Here is an 11,519-nt window from a genome sequence, read left to right as displayed (position 1 = left end):
AAAGCAGTATGACGTGCAATGCAGTGACATCTGTTGATACATTTCTGAACAAACAGTAGTAGAGTTGTACCAATTATACAAAGACGTTTTATTACAAATAAATAGATGACGCTATAACATTAATCAAATAAAACAAATAGTGTACTTTTAAGATTTTATTTATTCGTACGTTACATTTGATATTTAAAATTATAAGAGTTACATTATACTTATTTAAAGTACAATTTAATGACTATAAATTACAATTCGTTCGTGAGTTGTTTTAAGCACCAAAGCTTATATCATAAATGAAAAAAAAAAACATGAGCGTTCAAATTTGGAGCCTCATATCGACACAAAACAGAGACAATTTTTTTTAATAGTAGGTACATGAACTGGATATTTATGGCAACACAATAGTGTTTTTATAAAATTGTCTCTATTTAGAAGCACACAACTTTCGTATACATCTAACCTATTTGTGGCATCGTATTCTTAAACTATAATAATTTAAATTCGTGTCGCAGTCTTAATAAAACACCTGAGCACCTATCCGTTACTTATTTTTCTAGTATATGTCTATTTACAGGAGTAAATCCTCTAAGATACGATTAGGACAAAAGGTATATTGTTTACAGTGAGATTATAAAATATGAATTTAAGTTTCCTTTTTTTTATACAAAAAGGTAAAAGTTAAACAATCAATCATATCTTAAGAATATTATGATTAAAAATAAATTGAATTCGTCTTTAGCTGGCCTTGCTTATACTTTCAATATCGCTAGTTTTTATTTTAAATTAAATTTAAAGTATAAGGCAATATCATATCGTTATATAATGTTAGTGTGGAATAAGCTCGTCCTAAGCACAAGTACTTAATTAATTTTTGAAGAATATATTGATTAAATGCAAAATTTATTGTTATTTAAATGTTATTGCATTAATTATTTATGACCCTTGTTTAATTATATTACTTTTATATTAATGGCATCTTACCGAAAATGGCAAAGATTTATGTTTGGAAAATTTTAGTTTGGTTTCTAATGAAAACAATTGATTTTTTACAAATGGTAATATATTTTTTATTGAATTCTAACTTTATAATGTTTATTACATACGTTATTTATTTATGATTAATATTACTAAAAAAGGCTTATCTAAAAAATGCAATAACATTACTTCTATCTACATATAATAGAATACAATTAAATATTAACATAATTAAGGCAGTAACCTATGATACTCAGCAGCGTGCTTGTCCTTGTCGATCACGTAAAAAGATTTGGGTTTGCCATTACCAGAAAAATATTTTCTAAAGGAAGTCTTCTTAGAAGGCACGTAATATGCCAGAGCATCTATAGAATTAGGATGATTGATTTTAGGCCAAGTTGGTGTACTTTCAACGTTTACCACATCATCATCAAATCTTGCCTGAGGGCGATTTTTAGCGAGTTTTTGTAAAACTGGTAAATTCCAATGGTAAACTCGGGCTGGTTTCCCGTTGCTGGTCATTTGTAAGGGTAAAGTTCTTGCTGATGCTGGAGCTGGGTCGATGTGGCTATAGTAATTTGTGTTTGGTGGTAGCTTTATGACGTACATTCTAGAGTCGCCGGTGCCATGCCTCCTGCCCTGTTCAGCGAGACGTTTTCTATGGTGTGCAGCTGGAATTCTCAATTTCTTTAGGCCCAGGGAACTGAGGAGTTCATGGGTCGTTGGTTCTTTCTTATCTAAGGTGAGATTGTCGGTGTTAGATGATGCTGTTGCGGCATAAGTCACTACTACTGCGAGTAGCAGTGTTGCCGATCTGAAACAAATAGAATTTTGTATTAATATTTTTGTTTAGGATACAAAGAAAAAAAATTTAGGCCGTAGTGGCGCAGAGGTGCAAAGCGTGACTGTAAGCGCGACTGATTGTGGGTTCGAGTAAGTTCGTTCCCCACTCGAACAAATGAAATATTTATTTAAATTTATATTTTCATTTCTTCGCTCTGTGAATACTACGCCCTCTGCCTATCCTGATGATACCCTGATGGTGGGTGTGAGGTGATTCTTAATTTTAATTTGTTTAGATTACAAATACAAGTCATATGGGAATCCACAAAGTTAATACAAACATATACTATAGACTATGTGTAAATATTGAACTCGTAGAAGTGTAAACAAGACACTGTTAGAAGCTTTTATTTTAGTAACGAGAACAATGGGTCACTTTACGATATATTTACTGTATTTTCACCTTTTTTACATAATGTCTTAGGAACTATAGTTATGTTGTGTACCTACAGTGTGAGTTCTCATGCATTGACTATCTTCTCAAGTTGTTTACAAAGTTCTCTTAGAGAATGCTCTCAGCGGACTAAGTCGTGTCCCCGTTGTACGGCCGTTCTCATGTCTTCAAAGCAATTAGCATACTCTATGAATATATGTTGATAAAGGTTTAGGTATAATATTTATTTTTGGGTTGAGTTTCACTCAACACGCAATGCCTTCCGAATTTGGCGGAAAGTGGGGAACGGAGTGTGTTAACACTATGTTCCCTCTGCCTACCCTGCTGTATGTGGGTTACAGCGTGAAGCTGGTTTATTTATTTATTTTTGGTTTTAGTTATTATAATATATTGTTATACGAAATATAATTAACTAGTTAGAATTTTTTTATTTATATATGTAGAGTCATATTAAGATATAGTTATGAAATGTCTTAGTGTTAATTTATTATTTGCTTTTTATTTAGAAAGGAACATTACTCAATTAATATTGCAAAATATAACATAAATAAATATATATATAACATTTTATTATAGACATGTTATGAAACTCCAATGTGCTCTACCCTTTATTATGTCGTCCACAAATCCATAAAACTTAAGTTACCTTTGGCATGTACATAAAGTTGTTATACTAAAGAATATTCACAATCACATGAAAGATTTAAATATAGCTCTTGGACTTTAGAAATTCTGTACTAATAAATAAATAAATAAATAAATAAATCACTTTCACGCTGTATCCCGCACACAGCAGGGTAGGCAGAGGAAATCTAGTGTCAAGACACTCCGTTCCCCACTACCCTCTGAATTCTGGAAGCATTGCGTGTTGGGTGGCAGAACTCAACGCCGCGCTTTGCCTCGACATCAGAGCGAAGAAATGGAAATATAAACGTAAGTAAATATTTCACTTCCTCGAGTGGGAATCGAACCCACAACCATCGCGGCCTCTTCGGCTAAAGGATACGTAATATACGAATCCTTAATATTTTAATAACATTTTTAATATTGCCTTACATGAAAGTGCTAAATAATTTATATGTTTCTAAATAATAAAAAATGAGGATTGCTACAGGTTTAGAAAGATTTTAAATTGATTATAATTATATTATATTTACATGATAATACTATTTACAATCTATATATATAAAAGGACTTGTCCTCACTGACTGAGGTAAGACGCACGCACAGCCGTAACTGCTAATGGTAGAAATGTTAAATTTGGATAAAAGTTTACTTTCGTAATCTGGACATCCACTAAGAAGGGATTTTGAAAAATTTTAACCCTAAAGGGGGAATATAGGGGTTCAAAGTTTGTATGGAAAAAAATTTAAATCGGCACCGATTTTTATAAAATTTGAAATTTAGATTTTTCAAAGTATTTAATTGAACACGTGCTTCATCGTTTTCTAGAATTCTCCCCCTAAGGGTGCAAATAAGGGGTTGAAAGTTTGTATGGGAAAATTCTTAAATCGCCACCGATTTTTATAAAGTTTGATATTTAGACTCTTAAAAATATTTAATTGAACATATGTTTCATGGTTTTCTAGAATTCACCCCCTAAGGGTGCAAATAAGGGGTTGAAAGTTTGTACGGAAAAATCTTTAAATCGCCACCGATTTTTATAAAATTTGAAATTTAGACTCTTAAAAATATTTCATTGCACACATGTTTTATGGGTTATTAGAATTCACCCTTAAATACGCAAGCGAAGCTGCGCGCGTCCGCTAGTGTTAAATATACCTGTAGCACTAATCAAAAGAAGCCGTGGATTTTTATGGATTTTATGCGAGCGTTTCATATCAGGTTCTATATAAATAAACTTTTAATTTTAGCATGTCTTTTTATTTTCCTTCCTCTCTTATTATAATTGCTTCCTGCGAGCTCTAGACTGCTGACTATTAAAAGATAAAAATATTTTAAATTCTCTACTCGAGAATACAAATAGTAATAAATACCTTTACACAGTAGAAATGTGGTAAATTGCTAAAAAGCTTGTTTTTCTACATTTTATTACAGCATTAATTGTTTTTCCCTTGTTTGTGAAATGTTTAAAGTTATGCTATACAATTTAAAAACAATTTACGCAATAAAATACCGGCCATAGTTTGTCGCGACGACGTTTACTTAGTAACTTAATAAAAAATAATATAAAGGAGTATTTAAAGGTACTCTTGGTCTTGATAGATTTTGTGTGGAGTAAGTTCTGAAGCTAAATGACTAATATTTTTAATTTTTACTTATTAAACCTTGGTAATTTCCAAGAGGTCTTAGCAGTAAAATTATCTATTAGATTTTGATTTTTTTAATGAAAAAAAAAAAACAAGGTAATGGAGCGTATGCATCAGCTGATGGTAAGTGATCACCTTCAGGTGACCCGTACGCAAAGCCAAAGTGTAAGTGCGTTTCACAGATTGAGTACCCAATGGTTCCAATGACTCTATGTTGGGTACTACCAGATGGTTTAAGCTGATACTAGGCTGCGTCAGCATGAGAACAATACTCCATATTTGATCGCACCTGCCCACCGAACCTGCTGTACATTCTGCAATTAATGTCCCGAAATGAGTAGAAAAGTGCAATCATTTAAGGCAGAAATGCTAAGCTAAACAGAATATCATATATTTTACATTATACATTCAAATTTATTCATAAAAACATGAGATAAATGGATTATTATTTTAAATCCCCTGATAAAGCGAAGTAACCTGATCAATTGCCACGTTAAACCTGCGGTGATTCCACTAAGAGATTATGCTATACCAGTTAAGAATCTCCGTGCATAATCTATTATGGCTTTATAATTATAGTTTATACGCGTTCTACGATTATCCTATGTAGTTTATTTTTTAATAGGTTTAATAGTTTAGTTTTAGATAGTTTTCTTCCAATTTTTTTTCAAGGAAACCAAGGAAAATAATAAGATCCATCCAACCAATCCACTTTCCGCCGAATTCTGGAGGCATTGCGTGTTGAATAGTGGAACTTAACGCCGCGCTTTGCCTTGACACCAGAGAGAGGAAATGAAAATATAAATTTAAATAAATATTTTTCTTCTCGAGTAGAGATCGAACCCAAAACCAGTCGCGTTAACAGTCGCATAGAAAATTTGTACGGATTAATGGATGTTTGTTCCGATTTCACGTAAAAACTACTGAGTACATTTAGATGAAACTTTACATTATTATAGATTGTACATCAGAATAACACATAGGCTGGTAATTATTAAATGATTTGCCTATAATATAACAATAAACTCGGGCGGGCGAAGCCTACTCTTTGTGTCGATAGTAGATATACTATACATACAGACACAAACAGGCGTAGTAGAGATATTTTCCAGGCAACGAATCAAATTAAAATTGTTTAAATTTCATATGAATTTGAATATAACATATTTACTAGGTCAGCATTTTTAAATATTAATAGATCTTTTAACCGTTATAGATCAGATGAACATGCAACTAATATAATAAAGATTCAAAATCTTATGGTGTTTGGAACGTGAGAAAACTCTTTAACCCGAATTATTAAGAAAAAGAAAAGCTTTTACGCGTTTCATTAATGGAATGAGGTTAATTTCTTTTCACATATATAAAATTTAATAAATTATTTATATGTATTAATCACAAATACAAGTCGCTACTTCCTTGCATTGCTTGGATGAAACAATAAAATTATATATTTTTGTTAGTTTTTTTATTTTTAGCATCACGCTGTATCACGCAGTTATTGCAGGGTAAATAGAGGGAACCTGGGAACCTAGTGGTACGACATTCTACCTTCCACTGCCGCTGGGCGGCGCGGCGTTGGGTTGCGCACTTCGCAACCCAACGCCGCGCTTTTCTTCGTTATTATCGTATCCCTTTTTTTATCTTAAATAAATACAATAAACTATATTGTATATCTAGAACGTAAAGGAATCATAAAATCGCGACTAGTAAGCTCATATATTCTGCAATATAAAAAGAGCAAGTCAACTTAACATACCGTTCATATTTTATAACACTTAAACTGGCTCCATTATTTAAAAAACCAAGTAAATAGTTAAAAAGGAATTTCTTTTAATAAAAAAAGTTATTATGTCTATAAAAAATTAGAATAGATTAAAAGAGGTTATTACGTCTAAACACGCGAACTTATTGATTCCCACACATACATTATACTCTTGTTGTAAACTGTTCTATCTTACGGAACTTGTTATGAACTATGTTTTTACTGAGTTTATTCTCACAGGTATTTTTTTTAGGGTTCCGTACCTCAAAAGGTAAAAATGGAACTCTTATTATGTTGTCCGTCTGTCAAGACCATTTATCTCGAGTATCAAGCTAAAATTAATATCAAATATTCTTACTTATTTAGAAAACGTATAAAAATTTAAACGTAGCGGGATCCGAACCCGTGCTTCCTGGAAACCACTCACTAAGCCATACGTTCTCATTAAGCTACGTCGAAATTCTTATACGCTTGTTTATGTGGTAAGCATAGCAGGGATGCTAACAATAATAAAAAGGAAAATATCTGGCAACACCACGTACGTACTTAGTTCTACGGACAGTACATTTAATTATTAACTATCGAACTTCACATGTGATTAGCACAGCCATAAACAATAATGTTGTTCGAAGTAACAATTTCATCCATCTTTACATGTAATATCGTATATCGACCCGTTAATCGTTCAGCATGTGCCTCATTTAGCTGGAGGGCGGGATCCGTTGACTAATCTGGCATCAATTGTACGGAAAGTCCCGTTCCGTTGAATCATTCCCACAGTATATTAAGTAGTTAAATGAGGCTAACATTGTTTATGGTTTTAAATAATACATAGATAAATGATAATTGAGAAATATGTATAAATATTTGTTACATAAATTATAAATTTCCTAACTATTGTTGGTAAAGTCATCTTTAAATTCGTTCATTCTATTTTCACAGTATTTTGAATTGACTGAACTGTTTAGATATTGTAAAAGAACATTACTATCAGCCTTACTGAAACATTTTCGAGACATTCGTGTTGAGTGGCGGAATTCAATAGCTTTGTCTATTTACCAGAGTGAAGAAATGAAAATAATTAATATCCTCGAGTGGGAATCGTAGTGTCGTGAGATGCTACGTTTAAAATGTTTTTTTGGCTTTTATATTTATTTATATACATTCGTTTGAATCATTTTAATATCACTTATATACACACTAATTGGCATCTCAAATGTGGTTGTTAAAGTAAGCTAAGTAAATAGTTATTTATGTCCACGTATTTGTAAGTGTGGGACCACGCGTGGGCGTTGCAATGACCGCGTGACCTCCTCGCAGGTCAGTTTGAGGTCAACGCACTTGCGTGAGATGTCGCGGGTTTTCCTCAAGATGAGATTTGTTGTTTCGAATTAAAAAACAAAGTTATATATCAGCAAACAAATTAGCAAACTTGACTTTTAATTATTTTATTTAATAAAAGGAAGAAAAAACGTAAAAATAAATTAACATATTTAAAGGAATGTATGGATACTTGGCGATGTCTAGTTTATTGGCGATATAAAGTGCACTATTAAAAGAGATAGTGTTGATCTCTTTGTGGCTGCCTTCACTATCAAACGAATCATTTTCAATAGATAAAATCAATTTATTTCAGATAAAATAAATAGAGATCGTCTGTATAGTACCGCATTAACCGCTACCGCTTGTAGATTTGAATTATTATTTTCAGAATTATCTATTTAAATTACTTTACAATTTCTTTTCTTTGCGTAAAGCGGCGTTAAACTCCACCAATCAATTAATTATATTTCACAATGTAAGCGAAAACAGACAAGATATGAAACTTTCTCTATAATCTAATATTTAATTTTCTTGACTGACTCGAGCATAATGCATAATAAAAAAAATATGCCTGCCATTATATTGCAGTTGCATTTTGTTTACGTTTTACGACTTTATTTATAGAATAGAATAGAATAGATGTTTTTACTACTCTTTTTTGTTCCGCAACGTCGGTCAACGTTCGTCGCATAACCGCAACTTCTTAATTTACTATCCTCCACTAGTTCAACTTAAGTACAAAGTGTTACAAAGTTACTTAGTTTTTCTCATTATACTTTTTCAAAGTAATACATAGTTTGTACTTTGTAGTAGGTACCTAGAGAAAATGTTGTTTCTTACTAATAACTTATTTAACACGATTGCTAGCGCGACATGGTCTGGGTTCGATTCCCACTCGAGAAAATTAAATAGTCAATATTTTCATTTCTTCGCTTTGGTGTCAAAGTACGACGTGGCGTTCAGTTCCGCCAATCAATACGTAATGCCTTGAGAATTCGGCGGAAAATAGTGAGTGGAGTATCCTAACACTCTGCTCCCTCTGCCTATCCCGCTATATGGGATGCGGGATAACTAGTTCATTTTAGTCGTCATACTTGTTAACTTTTCAATATGGCTTTTCTAAATATAACTAATCTAATAACCATTTTTTATTACTTTTTAATAGACTTTCAGTCAAAGATTTATTGCGATCAATTAAACAAATCAACTTTCACTTTTCACTTTTCTTGTTCCGATTTCTGCATTCGGATTTACGGGCAATTAACAATATGTTTTTTTCAAGTACTTGATGAGATTTATGTATGTATTAATTGAAGAGAGAGTTAAAATTATGATTTTTATATTTTAAGTAATAGTATTTGAGGTTGTCGTGACGCAGGGGTATCAATATTTATTTACATTTACACTTCTATTTCTTGGAATGCCTCCGGAATTCGGCAGTAAGTGGGGGGGCGGAGTGTTTTTACACTAGGTTCCCTCTGGCTACCCTGCTGTGAACGGGATACATTGTGAGGTTGATTAATATTTTTATGTCTACAAAACATGGGATTGAAAGTCGCGACTTAACTGAAAAAGAATCATATTTCTAAATCGCTATTTATCTCATCTATTTTTACTTCTTCAGCTGATTGTGCTGTTAATAGGCTATATAGAGTAATTAACTCGCATGTTAAATATTCATATAAACAAGATTAAAACGTTAGCACAAAACGATACTGTAATTATAATTATTAACTAAAACGTAATGCCATTTTAAAGTGCTTCTTCTTTATGCTTGATTAAGTATTGGAGATCTCGCGTGCTGGGTTTATATTTGTTTTTTACTATTTCACGTTTAGTTTGGTCCCATAATGATTGCAAAAAATAGCTTTAAGTCGCTTTATGTTTTTTCTAAAAAAAATCATAGACAATGAGCGTTTAGTGTTTTTTTTCAGCTCCACGCATTAATCAGATTAGGCAGAGGGAGCCTAGTGTTAAGACACTCCGCGCCGTTGTAAGTTCGACCTTCCAACTTACTTCATTTCGCAGGGCTCTTACCCTGTTTCAGATTCGGGCGTGAAAATGGAAACAGAGTTTTCTAACACTACATCTGCCCTGCTATAAGACTTTATTTATTACTTCAAAAAGTTCTTAGTACTTGTTTGGAACATCTATATAAATATAAAAATACACTACAAATATAAAAAGAAAAGCTTCTTTCTAATTTATAACCAAATTAAGTGGATTTAAAACTTCCTATTTTAAAACTTAACAATTTGACCTAATACCATTTAAACTTACAATTTTAAGTATTTGTCTGTATCAGATTTCTCATGACAGTTATATCTCTTAACTGAAAATATAATTTACACGAAATTCTTTTTAAGCGACATCATGTGAGACATCACCGACACGCATTGGCACTTGTTGACGTTGTTATGGACTCTAGAGGTGTTAAGTCGTTATTTAGAACAGAGACAGCTTAGTACTTATCTTAGCTCTCTTAGATCTCTTTTTAACGTGCATTCTCCTATTGCGTTATATTGTCTTTTTTACCGTACATTCTCCTTTGTGTGTTTTCCATTCAACGTGACATTGGCGAAGTGATTAGTGCTGAATTGGCACGCTCGGAACGCCATAAATAAAGAGTAACAACAACAACAACAGCTTAGTACTGTAAAGTATCTTAAGTACTATATATGAACAATTACTTAGAAGTCTGTTACTTATTTTACAGCAATTTATATAAGCGATATATTTTCAACGCCGTACTTTGCCTAGCACCAAAGCGGAGAAATTAAAGTATAAATTTAAATGAATATTTAATTTCCTCCAATGAGATCTTAGTTCTCATTTTAGCATTAAATAATTCTCTCTTAATCCTCATAAATACTTTCCAAAATGTTATGTAATTTAAAAATACAATGAAAAACTGAATAATTTTATTCTTCAAAATCTTATTTTTTGCTGACCCTACAATAACCGTCACGAGCTATTAAGTTTATATTTAGAGTAAAATAATAGGACTAAACCACTAGTTGACTTCATGTCATTTAATACCATATTATTTATTTCGATGTCATATTATTAACGTTATATTTGATTATACAGGACAATTTCATTATTACATTAATTATTTTAGTTTCCCTTTTTAAGAATCACGCTGTATCACGTACACAGCAGGATACGCTGAGGGAATTTAGTGTTAAGACAAACCGGTACCCATTTTCCCGCTGTGTGCGGGATATAGCGTGAAGCTGATTTGATTTGAATTATTATTAGACAAAAAGTCAACTATAAAGACCGTGAAAAGTGGAGTAGGTTGAGTAGGAGGGCAGACCCTGGCAATTGCCGGGATTAATGCCAGGAGGAACAGGAGGAAAAAGTCAACTATTAAACAAAAATCGAACTTGTCTCGTCACCTGGTTTACATAAAATAATAATAAACTTCTCATCCCGTTTTAAATAATAGTTGCCGCTTCCGTAATTATATGATTGACTGGCACTGACTTTTATAGACACTGTAATGGACTCGAAATTATAGAGCGTGTACTTTTTTCGATAAATTATTTACTTAACTTGCAGGTTCCCTTTTTATTATTTTTTAGAGTTGTTTAGTAATTGAAATGCTTATAGGGTTGTGTATTATTTATATGTGAGTAAATAGGAGTTTCCAGTTTAAACCTGAAAAAACCACTCAAAGAAATTAAATATTTAGTTTTTTCATGTCCTCGTTTTGGTAACGGTGTACGCGGCGTTCAGTTTCGCCACTCAACACGTAATAGGTTAAGATTTCGGCGGAAAGTGAGGAATAGAGTGTCTGAACACTAGGTTCCCTCTGCCTATCCTGATATGTACAGAATACAGCGTGAAGTTAAAATAAATAAATAAAATAAATAAGTATCTCTACCTCTGTTTATTCCGGAAAGTACAGAAAGGTAGAACTTTTAATATGATATGTATATTATACTTTTTA

The 11,519-nt window shown here is 32.3% G+C and overlaps 1 protein-coding gene across 1 annotated transcript in view; it reads right to left on the bottom strand.

Annotated features, from left to right (window-relative positions):
* Positions 1 to 142: 142 nt before the first annotated feature.
* LOC146531605 (uncharacterized) overlaps positions 143 to 11,519 on the bottom strand; it is a 43,171-nt gene continuing 31,794 nt past the window's right edge. The window contains exon 2 of the mRNA XM_085198774.1: positions 143 to 1,783. Within this exon, the coding sequence (XP_085054900.1) occupies positions 1,201 to 1,783 (583 nt within the window). The 3' untranslated portion in view covers positions 143 to 1,200. The remainder of the gene's footprint in view (positions 1,784 to 11,519) is intronic.

This window comes from Heliconius melpomene, chromosome 15, assembly GCF_056956725.1.
Source record: "Heliconius melpomene rosina isolate 202511_hmr_F chromosome 15, ASM5695672v1, whole genome shotgun sequence".
NCBI lineage: Eukaryota > Metazoa > Arthropoda > Insecta > Lepidoptera > Nymphalidae > Heliconius > Heliconius melpomene.
This window is presented reverse-complemented; position numbering and strand designations above follow the sequence as displayed.